The sequence below is a fragment of the Pelodiscus sinensis genome, chromosome 11 (genome assembly GCF_052426305.1).
Source record: "Pelodiscus sinensis isolate ZL-2025 chromosome 11, ASM5242630v1, whole genome shotgun sequence".
Taxonomy (NCBI): Eukaryota; Metazoa; Chordata; order Testudines; family Trionychidae; genus Pelodiscus; species Pelodiscus sinensis.
Window position 1 is genome coordinate 11,160,908 of NC_143062.1, and position 19,060 is coordinate 11,179,967.

A 19,060-nucleotide genomic window follows, 5' to 3' on the forward strand; every position below is an offset into this window, starting at 1 on the left:
GTTGACAGTGTTTACATTGCTTGTTGGTCAGAAAGCATGGGGGCCTACTTGCATTGTGCCCACAACTGGCACACAAAAGCCTGTGTCCTCTGCAAAGCAGATATTCCCAGGAATTGTGAAGTTGGAGTATCCCAAGGCACATACCAGGTCATGGACTCGAACCACTTCAGCCACCAATTCCTTATGTACTAATCGAGCCCATCCATCCAGTGTGTTGTTATTCTTGCTTGTGGCATAACATTCACACAGCAACCATCCTTATGCTTCGTGCAGTAAGCTTGATTAATTTCCAAGCCTCCTTCCGTTACCAAATGCACAGTGGGATAATGCTGTATGTAGGTGTTGTTGATCCAAGTGCCCACACTATTCACATAGTAAACCTTCATTGGTTCCTGTGTCCACCTGGGGACTGCCATCATGAGGTGCACCGTATTACCATCCTCATGATCAAATTTGGGTACTTTGTCAAATTTAGCCAATTTTAAAAACGCTGGGGCTATTCCATGAATCCCTTGCTTTTGTATTTGTTTGAGGATGGTGGTGCGATCTAATATATGCGGCCAATTTTGTAACTGCGCTTGCAGTAAACTTTCCTTAATTATTTCTAGTATTCAGTTGCCATAGGCCACACGTGCAACCGTCAGTGAAACATCATTGTTTTGGATACTATTAATGATCGACACAATAGTATTGTTATGGTGATTGAATCCTTGTGCAATGAGAGGCATGTTATCAATATTGATGGCATGTTGCTGCAATAGCAAACTACTGATACCTCCACCTGTTTTCACAGCACTGCCTCTCTTCAGGCCTGCTGACTCCATGTTACTGACCCTCAACTTACTACAGTCGCCTATCATATTTGCTTTTCTTATTGCACATCAGGATGGTTTGTTCCTGTGTCTTCAATAAGGCTTCTTTAAAATACAGCCAGCTCTCCTGGACTCCTTTCCCCTTCATGTTAGCATCCCAGGGAATCCTGCCCATCAGTTCTCTGAGGGAGTCAAAGTCTGCTTTCCTGAATTCCAAGGTGTTTATTTTGCTGCTCTCCTTTCTTCCTTTGGTCAGGATCCTGAACTCGACCATCCCATGATCACTGCAGCCCAGGTTGCCATCCACATGTACTTCCTCTACTAGTTCCTCCCTGTTTGTGAGCAGGAGGACAAAATGAACTCATGAACTTTCCTTTTGTAAAATTTTTACACAAATATGGATTTATTTTGGGGGGTTGATCCCTTTTGGGGGTTGGTTTCCTGGGTGCTGAGCCCTAGAACTGCAACCTCCCAGAGCTGAAGTGGTTCCATGTCTGCATTGCTCTGCAGGTGGGCAGTGATCCCAATTTGGTGCCTTGTCTGGGGGAGACCAGAGAGTCTGGTCCAGCAGAATAGGGTCTGGGGGGAAGCCCCAGAAAGCTAGAAGATGGGTGTCAGTGTCATGATCAGCATACTGGGGAACAATCCCAAGGGGAATTCTGTGATTGCAGCCCATAAGAAGCATAAAAAGCTGAAGGGGAGTATCATTGAAAAAACTTTTCCAAGCCACGGAGGATTAGGTATTATTACCATGGGGTGTTTCTGTATGTGGAAAATAAGCAGGAATATGTGGAAGTATTGAGTTAGAATGCCTGTGTACAAAATGTAAGGCTACTATTAGGATCATAATGGAGATTTTGTAATATTCAGTTACTTAGGTATAATGCAAAATATTAATATGGTAGAGAGAATATTTCTTTTCAGTCTTAAATGTAATTAAAACATTGTTTGGAAGAGAGAGTTTCCAAATAATTTTCTACAAACTTTGCTATAATTTCAAAATTTCAGTATTTGCTTTTTCCCTGTTTGCCTAATGTTTAACCCTTATCGCATTTGGTTGTTTATTAACAGACTGTAAACAGGGCATTATTTATTGCACACATCCCTCACAGTAGAGTTGCTCATTTTTCCAACATGGCAAACCATCTGTTATTTTATATTTTACTGGCATTGATTCCTGCGCTTGGAACATCAGACTTTTTAATAACACAGTTCAGGAACATCAAGGTAAGTAGCTAAAATCCACCGGGTAGCTATTGCTTCTAGGATTCATGCACCATGGAAGGCAGTAGGTCCTAAAGTGACAAGATGTCATGATTTTAGTGGGACCGTCCTGATATTAGGGGCTTTATCTTACATAGAACCCTATTGCCCCCCATTCCTGTCCCAATTTTTCACACCTACAGTCTGGTCACCTAACCTAGGACTTTTGCCATTGACTTCTAAGGACAAAGGATCAGTCTTCAAGTAGACAGGGCAGGCATGCACCTCCTGTGCTTCCATTTGCACATGGTGTCCCTGCTGTACTGCTGGATATAGTGGTTATGCCAGGCAGAGAGGGTCCTTGCATACTTCTGAATGAACCAGGTAGGCTAAGCTGGGAGAACTCTCTCTGCTACTTAACAGGAACAGGAACACCTCCTTATCTGCTGAATTTATCAAGTAATTGAGACAGTTGCTCATCTGTAGGGCTGCAGAATGCATAACCCCGCATAACACGTTTTCACTTAGCACGATCATTTTCTGAAACGTATCTACCGTGGTAAATGAGGAATTATTGTATAGTCCAGTCCCCTTTCCCCACACTGCATTCCATATACACCTGTTTAGCAAAGACCCAGAGTTCAGAGTTTGAAATGGCAGTTGGGCATTCATAAGTAGACTACTGAGAGATGAAAATGGACAGAGGTATATACAGGAATCCCTTCCATAGTAATTGAGAATGTAAGTGTAGCTGGGGTGCCAGAGAGATAGAGTAGAAACAAAGAAGATTCTAGCCAGAAAGGAAGCACTGGCCAGTGGTTAGGGCACTAGCTTAGGAACTGGGCATCCCGTCTTCAAGTCTCTGTTCTGTCATGGTCTTCTTCCTATGTAACCTCAGGGAAGTCATTGAGATTCAAATCCCCAAAATGTTTAGGCACTTAGTTTCCCTCAGTGACTAAACTCCTTTGAGAATCTAGGTATCCAACCCTCAGTTTGCCATCTGTAAAAATGCGGGTAATGGCATTACCCTACCTCTCTGCAGTGTGTGCATTTGGCTAAATAAATTAAAAACTGTGACATGGTACTGTGGCAATGGGGGGGCATTTCATACCTACAATAGCAATATGACATTTAACATCTCATGCATTTGGTTATATGTTAGGTAGATTGTGGCAATATGAAAAGACAGTTTTCCAAAAACAGAATGTCACCAATGAGACATTGAATCAACAGAAAGAAGGAGTTTGTAATCATTTCGAAATAGTGGCCTTCCCTGACCTGTAAAATTGGCCTGTTTCTTATTTGCACAGTCCATCTACAGGGGAAACAAATGTACTGATTTAAAATAAACATTAATTTCTGGGAACCTCTCTATGTTTGCAGCATTTTAATAGTGACCTCATTCGTTCCCATGGTCCAGGAGAAGTACAGGCAGTCCCCGGGTTACATGGATCCGACTTACATCAGATCCCTACTTACAAACGGGGTGAGGCAACCCCGCACTAGCTGCTTCCCCCCAGCAGACCAGGGAGACGCAGAGCGGCTTTTCTCAGCAGACACCTCATCTTGAGAATAAAGGACTGAGGGAAGTGAGGTGTGGGAGAATAAAACTGAGCTCTGGAGAAATGTTTGGCTAGAGTTTCCCCTACAATATGTACCAGTTCCGACTTACATACAAATTCAACTTAAGAACAAACCTACAGTCCCTATCTTGTACGTAACCCGGGGACTGCCTGTACTGTAACTTAATGATGCACAAACTGGGGGGCATGCCCCTCCGCATGGTGCAAGAGGTTCTCCAGGGGAGTACAAAGAAACTGGGATCCCATAAGTCCTGCTGGACCTTTTGCATTGATAGCAGGAATGGGATCAAAATAGAGTGGCTGTTGTGGGGTTCAGTACCCCTACACTGCAAACAACATGAATTCCATGGCCAGCAGCGACCTCTCTCGTGCCACTCAGCTCTGAAGACAGCTCTGCTGTTAGCAAGAAGTAAGGGATCAGAAATAATGAGGAGGGGGCACAAGAAATTCTGTGATTCGTATGGGGGGAGTGATTGGAAAGGTTTGTGCAACCATTGATTTATAAGATTTTGTGTGAAAATGGTGACCTGGTGGGCTGACTCACACAAATATATGGATGAGTAAGCCTCAAGCACATATACATGCATGTCTAAATATTTTGGGGTTCACATAATTAGCTCAGGTTCACAACCACCTTTCCCCCGCGGAGATTCAGTTTCTTTAAAAAGACAAATTGTTCTCAATGTGGGAAATACCTGCCTGAAATTCAGGAAACTGTATTCCAACACATGGAGTTTCTCTCATGTTAGGCCATTATATGGACCAGGTTGTTCCTCCTGTGGATAAAAGGGGGTTTAGCCCTTGCAATCTACGGATCTTGGGATACTAAGGATGGCTACGTCTACACTGGCATGATTTTCTGGAAATGCTTTTAATGGAAAAGTTTTCCGTTAAAAGCTTTTCCGGAAAAGCACGTCTAGATTGGCCACGGACGCTTTTCCGCAAAAAGCCCTGATCGCCATTTTCGTGATCGGGGCTTTTTTGTGGAAAACAAATCTCTGTTGTCTACACTGGCCCTTTTGTGCAAAAGTTTTTTGGAAAAAGACTTTTGCCCAAACGGGAGCATCATAGTATTTCCGCAAAAACACTGACAATCTTACATGAGATCGTCAGTGCTTTTCCGGAAATTCAAGCGGCCAGTGTAGACAGCTGGCAAGTTTTTCTGCAAAAGCAGCTGCTTTTCCGGAAAAAGTGGCCAGTCTAGACACAGCCGATATGTCTAGACTGCAGGCTTCTTTCAGAAGAAGCTTTTCTGGAAGAGATCTTCTGGAAAAAATTCTTCCGAAAGAGAGCGTCCACATTGCAAAAGCACATCGAAAAAGCGATCTGCTTTTTTGAAAGATAGTATCCATCTCGCATGTCAGCTGTGATTACTATGCACGGAGTGGCCACCAGGGCACCCGTGCTTTTTCCTCTTTCCTCTTCTTTCAAAAGAACTCTTCCCCGTCCACACATGCCTTTTTCCGAAAGAGCTCTTTTGGAAAAAGGTTTCTTCCTTGTAGAACGAGGATTACCAATGCTGGAAAAACCCCTTTGTGCTTTCAATTTTTTTTTTCAGAAGAACGTGATTGCAGTGTCGACACAACTGAAGTTTTTTCGGAAAAACAGCCGTTTTTCTGAAAAAAGCCCCTCTGTAGTATAGACATACCCCAAGCCACTCTTTATTTCTGCTTTGTGCAGTAAAGAGGTACACATATAGATGTCTATTCAAGATATTAAGAACTGAAGATCTACTCTTCCCACAAACAAACAAACAAAATCACCCACTCCCATCAATCCAGGCTAGTACATGAGTGTGTCCCCCAAGTGGCATTTAGATTGTATTTAATTTTTATTCTAAATTTTCTTTTCCCCCTTTCTCTTTTTTTTAGTTTGTTAGTATTTGTTTTTCATTCTGCCCCACCCTTGCTCCTTTTTCAGTGTCTCCCAAGCAAAACACAAACCCAGTAACATTCAAATTCTAACTTTCAAATACACAATTGTTGAGGCTTATTATTAAGTAATCAGGGCTGCATGGTTTGGGCTGCATAAACAGAATAAATAGGCCACATCATGAATGACTCTATCATAATTTTCTGTCTCCCACTGATTGCTTTAGTATACCCAGACTTAATACCAGCACCCAATACATTTTACCTAGAAATGGAAGAACATATGGTACCAAAACAAAGGCTGAATCAACCTAGAATTTACTAACAATGGGCCGGCTCTACATCACTCATTTGCATAAAACTCCCTTTTGACTTAGAAGTTGCTGAAGTGCTATATAGATGCTGAAGTACTACCTAGATGCTAAGTGGGTTTATCTGTCTAAAGTAGGTTTATTTGTATACAGATTCTTAAAATAATCATGAGACAATTTTTCAATTTCTTCTCTTTACAGAAGCGAAGTGCTGATGACTTGGTAAGTTCTCTTCTCATTTATAACTGAAGATATTGAGGTTCCTCAGTCTACCGTGATAGTTTGAATTGTTTGTTAATAAAATATTCTTACTATTTTCAAGACTTGCGTCCTACTGCAATGAGCACAGCTTGAGTAATTATTATTTCTAGGTACACATGCTAGTCTTGAGGTGTTTGATTTAGGAAATCATAATACACTTGAACATCTTTAATCCAGCAACCTTGGGAAATAGGCTGTGGTGGATTATGGAATTCTCCAGACCATAATTAAGGGGTGGAGGTGCAGGGTCTGGGAGGGTGCACGAGGGGGAAGAGGGTGCTGGGTTTGGGAGAGAATTAGGGGTAAGGGGCTTACCTGATGTCAAAGGCACATGTGACTCCATGACCCTGCTGCTTCTGGGCACTGCCTCCTACCACTCCTAAGCACTGCCCCTTGCAGTTGTGGGAGCAGCGAAGGAAAAGCCTCCAGACCGGTGCTTTGTTGTGCTGCCGTTCCCCCAGTGGCAGCACACAAAGTCGCTTCCTCCACCTCCTCCAGGGTCCGAACCATGGGTGTTCCCAGATCAGGAACACCCAGATTACTGAGGTTCACATACAGTAATATCCCAAACTCAAAGTCAGTCAAGCTTGATGCAGTAAAAAGAGAATAAACAAATAACAGTGAATCCAATGTTGTAATTCAACCAATATATCAACATTGTTAGGCATTGTGCCTCTAACAGAAATATTTTATCTTTTTTTAAAGTATTTCCTTCAAGGAAGGCAAGTGGATTTCTCTTCTAAGGTAGATGCCAGTTGGCATTGAGACCCCAGTTTTAATACAAAGGCACGTTCTAGGTGTAAGGAATATGAGCCAGCTATTCAGCTGCTCTTTACAGCACCCACTAGTATCATTAACCAGACGTATATCATTGTGCCCACCCCATACTGCGCATGCACAGGAATAATGGGTACAGTAAAAACAATTATTTCAAAATGTTATAAATATCCGAAAGCATGAGTTACAGTAGCAGGGTCATCTAGAGATTGCATGTTGCTACTGAGGCTACTAGTTACTGTTAGCAGAATAATAATTAATAATTAATTAATAATAGTTACTGTTATTAGAATAATTATTTTTACATAATAGTAAATAGTGTTATTTCCCCGGGGTTTCTTCTGGGACCAGTACTCCTGAACATATTCAGGAATGGTCTGGAAAAAAGCTTAAGGGGTGAGATGACAAAATTTTTAGATGATAAACCTATTCAAGCTAGTTAAATTCCAGGTAGACTGTATAAAGCTTAACAAGGATCTCAAAGCTGGGTAACTGGGCAGCAGAACGACAGATTAATTTTAATGTTGATAAATGCAAAGTAATGCATATTGGAAAACAATCTCAACTATACATACAGGCTGTGTCTAAACTTGCCAGCTGTCTACACTGGCCGCTTGAATTTCCGCAAAAGCACTGAAGATCTCCTGTAAAATCATCAGTGCTTTTCCGGAAATACTATGCTGCTCCCGTTCGGGAAAAAGTCTTTTTCCGAAAGACTTTTGCGCGAAAGGGCCAGTGTAGACAGCATAGTATTGTTTTCTGCAAAAAAGCCCCGATTGCGAAAATGGCGATCGGGGCTTTTTTGCGGAAAAGCGCATCTAGATTGCCCATGGATGCTTTTCCGCAAAAAGTGCTTGGCATCCTGCCAATCTAGACGTGCTTTTCCGAAAATGCTTTTAACTGAAAACTTTTCCGTTAAAAGCATTTTCGGAAATTCATGCCAGTGTAGACGTAGCCATAAAATAATGGAATCTAAATTAGCTGTTATCAGTCAAGAAATATCTTTTAGTCACTGTAGATAGTTCTTTGAAAACATGCACTCAATGTGCAGCAGTAGCCAAAAAAGGGAACAGAATGTTGGGTATCATTAAGAAGAGGGTAGATCAGTGGTCCCCAACCTTTAGAGGCTCCCGGGCACCTGGGGGTGGGGCCACTCATGTGCCAGGCGCCCCGGGGGCGGGGCCGCGCATCTGGGGCACGCCAGGGGACGGGGATGCCTTTGCACCCGGCGCCGGCATGTGCCCTAGGGCTGAGGCCACCCAAGCGCCTTGTGCCGTGGGCCCGGGGCCGGCGCTGCCGCCCAAGCCGCGCTCCTGGGGCTGGCACCGGCACCGCTTGAACGCCGCGTGCCCGAGCGCCCGCATGTGCCCCGGGGCTAGCGCCGCCTGAGCGCTGCGCACCCGGCGCCGGTGCGTGTCGTGCGCCTGGGGCCGGCGCCTCCCGTGCGCCGCGGGCGGGGCCGGACCAGGTTGTTGGCAGGTGCACACAAATGCCCCGGCGGGCACCATGGCCCCCGCGGGCACCAAGTTGGGGACCACTGGTATAAATAATAAGACAGAAAATATCATATTGCTTCTATAAATCTATAGTAAGCCCATATCTTGAATACTGCCTGCAGATGGGTGTCTCTCCATCACAAAAAATATATATCAGAATTGGAAAAAGTTCAGAAAAGGGCAATAAAAATGACGAGAGGTCTGGAACGGCAGTATGTGCAGAGAGATTAATAAGACTAGGCCTTTTCAGCTTTGAAAAGAGATGATTTAAGTGATGGATAAGATTGCGGGCTATAAAATCATGACTGGTGTAGAGAAAGTAGATAATAGGCAGTCAGTTTAAAACAAACAAAGGAAAGTATTTCATCGCAGAATGCGCAATCAACTTGTGGGACTCCTTGCCAGAGGATGTGAAGGTCAAAACTATAACAAGGTTCAAAAAAAGATAAGTTCATGGACAATAGGTCCATTAATAGCTATTACCTAGGATGGACAGGGATGGCATCCCAAGCCTCTGTTTGCCAGAAGCTTTGAATGAACAACAGGGAATTGATCACTTGATGAATCACCTGTTCTGTTGATTCCCTCTGGGGCACCTGGCACTGGTCACTGTCCGAAGACAGGATTCCAGGGTAGCTGGACCTTTGGTCTGATGCAATGTGCCTGTTCTTATTGTTCTTATGGACAATATTAAAAACACTCCAACAAACCTTAGTGGTCCTGAACAAATCCAGAACTTGTTCTTTTCTGTTATGCATTGAAGAGGAATGCTAGAACTCCCTACTGTTGTTTCTGTTTCATAGAATTATTGCTGTTTTAGTGTTCAGATGTAACTGGTGATTATTTTGCCCTCTTTTATTCTTCAGATTGTCAATGGCATAGAAATCTACAGCATGAAAATTGACAGCAAAGTGACTTCTCGATTTGCCCACAATGTCATCACTAGCCGAGCTGTCAATCGTGCCAACGTGTCTAAGGAAGTGGTTTTTGATGTGGATCTCCCTAAGACAGCCTTCATTACCAACTTCAGCATGTGAGCAGAATTTAAGTTCCTAGCATGGACTAAGAATCTGACAGGGTTTAATCAGAGAAGTAGAGACTAGCAGCATTAAGAATCTGAACTGAGATCTTTATTTTTATGTTAGTATTAGGCTGATTTTTAAATGTTACCTGAACAAAGTTAATGATGATACAAATACAGATGCAAGGTTTTTGAGAGTCCTTCAGACAATTGTGCATTTGTGGATAAGACCCCCCAATTTGCCCTTTTTTCTACCCATTTGCAGGGCCCAAAGAAAATTTTCCAGAAATGCCACTTTTTAAAATCTAGGATCTCTAGAAAGATGCTTCATTGTCTCCATTTTTTCCATCATGACATTATAACTTAATCCCAATATTTTAGGAGCAATATTTGAACATAGTAGCTGAAAGCAGATGAAGGACAGAAAATGGAGGCCAATATTACATCTTTTCATTTTTAAGTACAATACATCACCTGGTGTCGTTGTTCAAAATATGATATTCGCATTGCCATGGTACAGCAGTTTGCCAAAGATTTTAACAGTGGTTACCATCAAGCCAGTTTGGTTTGGGTCTCATTTATTTTCAGAGTAGGAATTAGTCTTAATCTAGTAAAATGTAGAACTCAGTGCTCTTAACTCCTGTTGAAGAAATGGGAAATGGAAGGTGTTCGGCACCTCAGAGGAAGTGCTCAGCACTTGGCAGGACCATCTCTTATAAGACACTGTGCTTGTTAATGAGCAGAGGATAGCCCACAATAATATGTTCACATGTCAATCCAACTCATCCAGCTAAATTAGATACTTTTCATCTGTAGGATAATTGATGGTGTTACCTATCCTGGAACCATAAAAGAAAAAGAAGTTGCAAAAAAGCAATATGAGAAGGCCGTTTCACGGGGACAGACCGCAGGTCTTGTCAAGTAAGAATGCTGCTTTACAACGGGCTTAAACTTTTTGTTTCCATATTCCAGCATCCCATAGCTAAAAATGAAATTAGGAATGTACTTTATAGCTTCTGGTAAAAACGCACATTGTATATGAAAGGTTATTGGATTATTATATAATAGAGACAGGGCTTCTGATTGGTGATGGGCTATCCAGATTTGTGAAAAATTTAATTATGCAACCCTCACTAATTGAATAGTACATATTCATGTGATGACTCCCACTTAGCTGCCCATATAAATGCTTCTCAGTATGAATTAGTGATAAAGAATGAGACCCAGAAATCTCACTTCTCTTACATTCATTTTTGTGGGTCAGGCTGTGCATGGCTCTTGAACAGACATGCAAGAGGAGAGAAGGGACAAGCAGCCTTTTTTTCCCTCCTTTGTAACATTTCTAGGGCTTCAGGGAGAAAAACCGAAAAGTTCACTGTTTCAGTCAACATTGCAGCAGCCAGCAAGGTCACTTTTGAGCTCGTCTATGAGGAACTGCTGAAGCGAAACTTTGGAAAATACGAGATGTTCATTAAAGTAAAGCCAAAGCAGCTTGTTAAAAACTTTGAGGTAAATGTCTCTGTTATTTAAATTGTACCCTGCTGTGGTTCCATTCTGTAGTTATAGAAACTCAAGATTCAATTAAATTTTGTGCATCTTTTGAAACATGCAAAATTACTCGTAACAGTCCATGCCAGTTCACAATTAAAGGGAAAGCCCCCAATCAATAGCTTGTGTGTCATGGTGATTATGTGTTTTATTACTGGTTTGCATACATAAGCTTCACTAATTGGAACAAGCAATAAGCCCTACTAAACTAGGATATATTGGAGAACGAGAAAATCATCACCAAACCTGAGGTAAAGATGGATGTGAAACACTTCTCTCTCACAAATGCTTTAAGGGTGCATCTATACTGCATCTGTAGCTTGAAATAAGCTACACAATTTGAGCTACGCAAATTGCGTAGCTTATTCCGAGTCAATTTCAAAATAGCTTATTTCATAATTTGGTGCTGCCTACACAAATTATTTCGAAATAACATGCTATTCCAAAACGACCCTCACTCCTCGTGGAATGAGGTTTACGGGGACATCAGAATAGTGCACCCCTTATATTTTGAAATAATGGGCTTGCTGTTAAGACATGGGCTAGCTATCCCAAAATAACACTGCAGTGTAGACGTAGCCTAATAGAATAGTCTAAACCTTTGTCAAACTGATATCAAACAACACTGCCTGCATTCACAGACACATACAAACCATACCACTGGATTCAAACCCAGGTCTCCTTTGTTTAAGAAATCTCCTTATCTGTCCAACTAGAATCCATTGGTAATTCAATAATTTACTCTCCCAGGAGAGTGTGCTCAGGAGATGCTTTAAAAGCATGTATTCCATGACTGGTCATAAAAAATGCTTAAATCATTATTTACAACACTATGCAGAAGACTAAAACCATACTGCAGCCTAAAGAAATCATAATCAGATAGGTTCTCATGCTACTGATAGTACGATATTTTTAGAGGACATGACATCTGCCCCAAATCCTTGTGAGCAATTAGAAAAACAGTTGGGTTTCTTTTTTAAATCTCCCAGGGGAGCGTGGGTAGGTAACATAGAACAATCCAAGGATCTCCGATTCAAACATGAATGCTACTTTGCATTGTAAAGGCTGATTTCCCCTTTATTATGAAGTTCCCTATTCTGCATATACATTTTCTCACTGTCCTCCATGTAAGTCGCTGTATTTGTGGGTTTATCTATGACAGTGTATTTTCAATGAATGTTTCAGATCGAGGTAAACATCTTTGAACCCCAAGGCATCAGCGAGCTGGATGCACAAGGATCATTCATCACCAATGACCTGTCACAAGTACTTACAAAATCTTTCTCAGGAAAAAAGGTATAATGACCAATAACCTTAATAGGGAATGAATTTGTTACATTTTTCCTGCATTCTAACAGTCAGATCATCTATATATTTGGGAGAGTTTGTCTCTCTGTGACAGGTGGGCAATAATTTTTGCCGGGGGGAGGCACTCCAGGAATTTGGAAAATGGTTGAGGGCCACACTTTTCCATGATATTAATGGAGGCAGTGCGGGGTCTAGGCTGGGTGCAGGAGGGAGTTTGGGTGAAGGAGGCAGTTGTGACCTGGAGCGTGGGCTAGGGTGCAGGGGATTGGACTGTGACCTAGGACAGCAAATTGGGGCATAGGAGGAGGTGCAGGGATTTGGGTTGTGAGCTAGGGCAGGAGGGAACTGTGATCTGGGGGAGGGGGTTGGGATGCCAGATCTGGGAGGGGTTATGGGTACAAGAGTGGAGGGCAGAGACTTGGGGAAGGGAGGGGCTGGGGTGCCAGAGGCAGAGTCTGTCCAGGAGATTCATAGATTCATAGACTTTAAGGTCAGAAGGGACCATTATGATCATCTAGTCTGACCCCCTGCACAGTGCAGGCCACAGAATCTCAACCACCCCTCTTAGAATAATCCTCTCACCTATATCAAAGATATTGCATTCAAATACTTTGAAGGACCCAACATGCAGAGAGTCCTTCAGCTGTGATCTGTGCCCAATGCTACAGAGGAAGGCGAAAAACCTCCAGGGCCTCTGCCAATCTACCCTGGAGGAAAATTCCTTCCCGACCCCAAATATGGCGATCAGCTAAACCCTGAGCATGTGGGCAAGACTCACCAGCCAGACACCCAGAAAGTTCCCTATAGCAACTCCTATCATCCCTCCATTGACCTATTTCCAACTGATAATGAATGGTCAATTAGTTACCAAGATCATGTTATTTCATCCAACCATCCCCTTATCATAGAATCATAGAACTGGAAGAGACCCCAGAAGGTCGTCAAGTCCAGCCCCCCGCTCTAGGCAGGACCAATCCCATCTAAATCAACCCGGCCAGGGCTTTGTCAAGCCGAGACTTAAACACCTCTAGGGATGGAGACTCCACTACTTCCCTAGGTAATCCATTCCAATGCTTCACCACCCTTCTAGTAAAATAGTTTTTCCTAATATCCAATCTGGACCTCTCCCACCACAACTTGAGACCATTGCTCCTTGTTCTGCCATCTGTCACTACTGAGAACAGCCTCTCTCCATCCTCTTTGGAACCTCCCTTCAGGAAGTTGAAGGCTGCTATCAAATCTCCCCTCACTCTTCGCTTCTGCAGACTAAACAGACCCAAGTCCCTCAGCCTCTCCTCGTAGGTCATATGCTCCAGCCCCCTAATCATTTTGGTTGCCCTCCGCTGGACCCTCTCCAATGCTTCCGCATCCTTTTTGTAGTGGGGGGCCCAGAACTGGACACAATACTCCAGATGTGGCCTCACCAAAGCCGAATAAAGGGGAATAATGACATCTCTGGATCTGCTGGCAATGCTCCTCTTAATGCATCCTAATATGCCATTAGCCTTCTTGGCTACAAGGGCACACTGTTGACTCATATCTAGCTTCTCATCCACTGTAACCCCCAGGTCCTTTTCTGCAGAACTACAACTTAACTGGTTGGTCCCCAGCCTGTAACTATGCTTGGGATTCTTCCGTCCCAAGTGCAGGACTCTACACTTGTCTTTGTTGAATCTCATGGGATTTCTAGTGGCCCAATCCTCCAATTTGTCTAAGTCACTCTGGATCCTATCTCTGCCCTTAAGCGTATCTACCTCTCCCCCCAGCTTAGTGTCATCTGCAAACTTGCTGAGGGTGCAATCTATCCCCTCATCCAGGTCATTAATAAAGATATTGAACAAAACCGGTCCTAGAACCAAACCTTGGGGCACTCCACTAGAAATCGACCGCCATCCTGACATCGAACCGTTGATCACTACCCGCTGGGCCCGGCCTTCTAGCCATCTTTCTATCCATCTTACCGTCCATTTATCCAATCCACATTCCCTTAACTTGCTGGCAAGAATATTGTGGGAGACCGTATCAAAAGCCTTGCTAAAGTCAAGGTATATAACATCCACTGACTTTCCCATGTCCACCGAGCCAGTTACCTCATCATAGAAGCTAATCAGATTAGTCAGGCACGACTTGCCCTTTGTGAATCCATGCTGACTATTCCTGATCACTTTCCTCTCATCCAAGTGTCTCAAAATGGATTCCTTTAGGATCCCTTCCATGATTTTTCCGGGAACCGAGGTAAGACTGACCGGCCTATAGTTCCCTGGAACGTCCTTCTTCCCTTTTTTGAAGATGGGCACTACATTTGCCTTTTTCCAATCATCCAGGATTTCTCCCGATCTCCACGACTTTTCAAAGATAATGGCCAAAGGCTCCTCAATGACATTTGCCAACTCCCTCAGTACCCTCGGGTGCATTAAGTCCGGACCCATGGATTTGTGTACGTTTAGCTTTTCTAAATAGTTCCTAACCTGTTCTTTACCCACCAAGGGCTGTCCATCTTCTTCCCATTTTGCGTCACTTAGCACAGAAGTCCAGGAGCCGACCTTGTCCGTGAATACAGAGGCAAAGAAAGCATTGAGTACTTCAGCTTTCCCCACATCCTCTGTCACTAGGTTACCTCCTTCATCCATTAGGGACTGCACACCCTCTCTGATCACCTTCTTCTTGTTGACATGCCTGTAGAAACCTTTCTTGTTATCCTTCACATCCTTAGCCAGTCGTAACTCCATTTGCGCTTTCGCCTTCCTGATAACCCCCCGGCATTCTCGAACTATACATTTAAACTCCTCCCTAGTCATTTGTCCAAGTTTCCACTTTCTGTAAGCTTCCTTTTTGTGCTTAAGTTCACCAAGGATTTCCCCTGTAAGCCAATCCGGTCTCCTACCAGGTTTGCCTCTCTTGCTACTCATCGGGATGATTTCTTTCTGTGCCTTCAATAAGGCTTCTTTAAAATACTGCCAGCTGTCCTGGACTCCTTTCCCCTTCATGTTAACATCCCAGGGGATTCTTTCCATCAGATCTCTGAGGGAGTCAAAATCTGCTTTTTTGAAGTCCAAGGTGTGTATTTTACTACTCTCTTTCCTTCCTTTGGTCAGGATCCTGAAATCTACCATCTCATGATCACTGCTTCCCAGGTTGTCACCCACCTCTACGTCCCCTATTAGTTCCTCCCTGTTTGTGAGGAGAAGGTCAAGCTGTGCACGGCCCCTGGTCGGATCCTTCAGCACTTGTACCAAGAAGTTATCCCCAACATTCTCCAAAAACTTCCTGGATTGCCTGTGTACTGCCGTATTGGTTTCCCAACAGATGTCAGGGTGATTAAAGTCCCCCATGAGAACCAGGGCCTGCGATCTGGAAGCTTCGCTCAGTTGTCTGAAGAAAGCCTCATCTACCTCATCCACCTGGTTCGGTGGCCTGTAGCAGATACCAACCACAACATCACTGCTGTTTGCTCCTTTAAACCTGACCCATAGACTTTCAACAAGTTTTTCTCCCTCTTTATACTGGAGTTCAGAGCAATCATAGTGCTCTCTTACATATAGTGCAACTCCTCCTCCTTTTCTCCCCTGCCTATTCTTCCTGAACAATCTATACCCTTCCATGACAGCGCTCCAGTCATGCGAGTCATCCCACCAAGACTCTGTTATCCCAATTAAATCATATTTCTTGGTCTGGGCCAGGGCCTCCAGTTCTTCCTGCTTGTTGCCCAGGCTTCTCACATTAGTGTACAAACACTTCAGGTAACCAGTTGATTGCACTATCTTCTCCATTCGAAACTGGGGTCCTCCTTTCTCGCTCCTTGCTCTATGCATTTCTTTCCGGTATCTGACTTTCCCACTCCCCTCAGGGTTTTGGTCACCGTCCCCCGACGAACCTAGACTTACTAGCCAGTAGCCCATTCCTGAATCAGCCTCCCTGCCGCCAGTGTTCCCTCTAAGCTGCACACAGCCCAGCTTCACAGATGATCACTCAGATGCTCAGGGCTCCATGCAGGGAGTTGACTGACTGGGGCGGGGAGGGAGGGGGGACTGATTAATCCCCTGTGAAGCTCTGCTGCCTTGCAGCTTAGAGGGAACACTGCTGCCTGCCCTGCCCCTGCACTGGCTGCAGTCATGTGCTTTGGAGCCTCTTATGCTTGGTGGCTGCCTGTTGTTGAAAGAGGCAGCTCCCATTGGCCGGTTTCTAGCCAGAAACTGGCCAATAGTATTGTGCTGGGGGCAGGAGCGGCTCCTAAAGCACCCCCTTTCCTCCGGCCACATAAAACCATACAAAAAATCACCAGCCAGATGGAAGGGATTGGCTGGGGGTGCCCCACTCTCATCAGGGACTGCCCAAGCCCCGAGCCTTCCAACTCTAGGTGCCCTTTAAGGAGGACCCTCTCCCAGATTCATACCGGGATAGTTCCTGGTTGACCCTCTTCATCAGGGACCAGGGGAAATTATACAGTTTGCTGCATTTCCCACTCTGGCTGGGGAGCACAGGGGGCAGATGAACCTGGCTCTGCCTCAGGTGGGAGACATGTACCCCCCCCCCCACCGCTGTGCCTGCTGGAGCGCAGCAGCCATGGAGCGGTGCGTCTCACCTGCCCTCAAGCTGCTGCAGTGAGAGAAGGCTGGGGCTGTCCTCTCTCGCAGGGGCAGCCTGCACCCTGAACCCTTCATCCCCCTCCCCATCCCAGAGCAATGAATGGAATGAAGAAAAACAAAACTTACCTGAGTTAAAGACCGAAGCAGTGCTGGGTAAATCTTCTAGCTGCGAAAGAATAAATGTCAGCGCAATATATTGGGTTAATACAAATGGAAATGTACTGTCCTGGCCAGTAGTGGGGATGGGTGGAATAATACGATAGTTCCTCCCATCTCCAATTTCTGTAAGGCCTCTCTTCCCAAAGCTGCTCTAAATCATGCCATCTAATAACAGCCTTCTCTGGATTATACTGTAGCACAGAATATCCAGGTGCTCTGGTCATGCCCTTTCATTCCTTCTCTCTTAATAAAAGCCCTAGGCTATGTCTACACTCGCGACGTCTTGCACGAGTAATATGCAAATGAGGCTAAGCGTGGAATATCGCCAAGCCTCATTTGCATACCGAATGAGTCACCATTTTTTTCAGAAGAGGCTCTTGTGCAAGAAGGAGCGTCTACACTGCCCCTTCTTGCGCAAGAAAAACCCTCCTGTGCAATGTCGTTCTTCCTCTCAAGTAATAGGTGTAACAGCATTGCGCAAGAGGGTTTTTCTTGCCCAAGAAGGGGCAGTGTAGACGCTCCTTCTTGCGCAAGAGCCTCTTCTGAATAAATGGTGGCTCATTAGGTATGCAAATAAGGCTCAGCGATATTCCACGCTTAGCCTCATTTGCATATTACTCATGCAAGAAGCCGCTAGTGTAGACATAGCCCTAGACTGGAGGCTGGAGACAGGAAATAAGCAGGCTGTATGTGAACCAAAGGTGGAGATGCTCTTTTACCCTCTGCCATTACAGGGTATTCTTCAGAGGCCAGCTACAGCCCTTTTATGCCACTGAAAATGACACAAAGGGACCACAGCATGAGGAAAAAGTCAGGAGACTGACTTTAAATCTACTCCATTGCTTTTTAAAGCATTTAGTATGAGGAACCAAGGTTTGAGATCTTGAAATTGAGCCTTAGCCTATTGATGTTACTGCTCTGCCATCCACTTGTTTAATGTGTTACAGTAGTGCATTAGGCCAGGGTGCCCTTGTGCTAGACAGTGGACAGAGAGAGGGGTGGTTTGTAGACAGACAAGTGACTGACCCTTTTGTGTTGGGTCAGTGTGGGTAGAACTGGCTATCCATTAGCATACTCCTTGCATTCTACTCTCCCATTTATCCCATTTTCAAATAACATCTAAAAATCACCCTTTTTGCAGGAGCATTTGTAAACGTTATTGTATAACTGTATAATGATGTTGTCAATATTTACATCTCTAACAGATGCCGAGGAAGGGCGTCATAATACTATTTTATTTTTAATATGTTTTTGCTACCGTACACAAACTCAGTTACTCAGAATAGTAAAAAAATATTGACTTGGGTCTAGATAGCTTGTTTAAAATGCCATCCATTTTAAACCAGTTTTATCCTGTAGACTTTCACTTTTCTGTATATACATTTGTCTCAAACACAACCCTTCTCATGTATTTTACATTAATTTACTAAAGCTTGAGTCTGACTGTTTCTGCTTTCAGGGCCATGTGTCTTTCAAGCCAACCCTTGACCAACAACGAACCTGTGCCACTTGCTCAACATCACTATTGGATGGTGATTTTATAATTAAGTATGATGTGAAGAGAGACAGTCCAGGTGATTTACAGGTAAATTCTAAACTTTAAAACGTCAGCTGGACATGCTGAGAATCTGAAGGGAGTCAACTGAAGTCACATCTTTTGCATATCTTCTCTGTGTTTCAGATTGTCAACGGATACTTTGTACACTTTTTTGCGCCAACAAATCTTCCACGTTTTCCAAAAAATGTGATTTTTGTAATAGACATTAGTGGCTCAATGGATGGAATAGGAATACAACAGGTAATTGATTACATTTACTACAACGTTAGTGATGGGGTACAGATTCTAGGGACCTGAAGACCCAGTGGAGGTATGTGACACTCCCTACCAAGAGGATGTGTTCTGAGTCTCATTTTAAACTAAAACTATCATCACGGATGTTTTCAAGCTATAGTTTTATATCTTTACAATTCTAAACCAAAATATCTACAAATAGTTTCTCCATGTTCTGGGTATCCTGTAAGTTTAAACATATGCATAATATTGTCTTTGTCCCCCTTTTTCTGTATCTTTTGTACTATCTTCCAGCTTTGGGTGATAGGAAGTGTCTTAGTATTAGAACTCCC

At 43.8% G+C, this 19,060-nt stretch overlaps 1 protein-coding gene across 1 annotated transcript in view; it reads left to right on the top strand.

The window, feature by feature from the left end:
- Positions 1–1,900: 1,900 nt before the first annotated feature.
- LOC102454156 (inter-alpha-trypsin inhibitor heavy chain H3) overlaps positions 1,901–19,060 on the top strand; it is a 44,019-nt gene continuing 26,859 nt past the window's right edge. The window contains exons 1-8 of the mRNA XM_006127587.5: positions 1,901–2,039; positions 5,982–6,002; positions 9,181–9,347; positions 10,152–10,256; positions 10,682–10,844; positions 12,069–12,179; positions 18,396–18,521; positions 18,618–18,734. Coding sequence (XP_006127649.2) covers positions 1,947–2,039; positions 5,982–6,002; positions 9,181–9,347; positions 10,152–10,256; positions 10,682–10,844; positions 12,069–12,179; positions 18,396–18,521; positions 18,618–18,734 — 903 coding nt within the window. The 5' untranslated portion in view covers positions 1,901–1,946. The remainder of the gene's footprint in view (positions 2,040–5,981; positions 6,003–9,180; positions 9,348–10,151; positions 10,257–10,681; positions 10,845–12,068; positions 12,180–18,395; positions 18,522–18,617; positions 18,735–19,060) is intronic.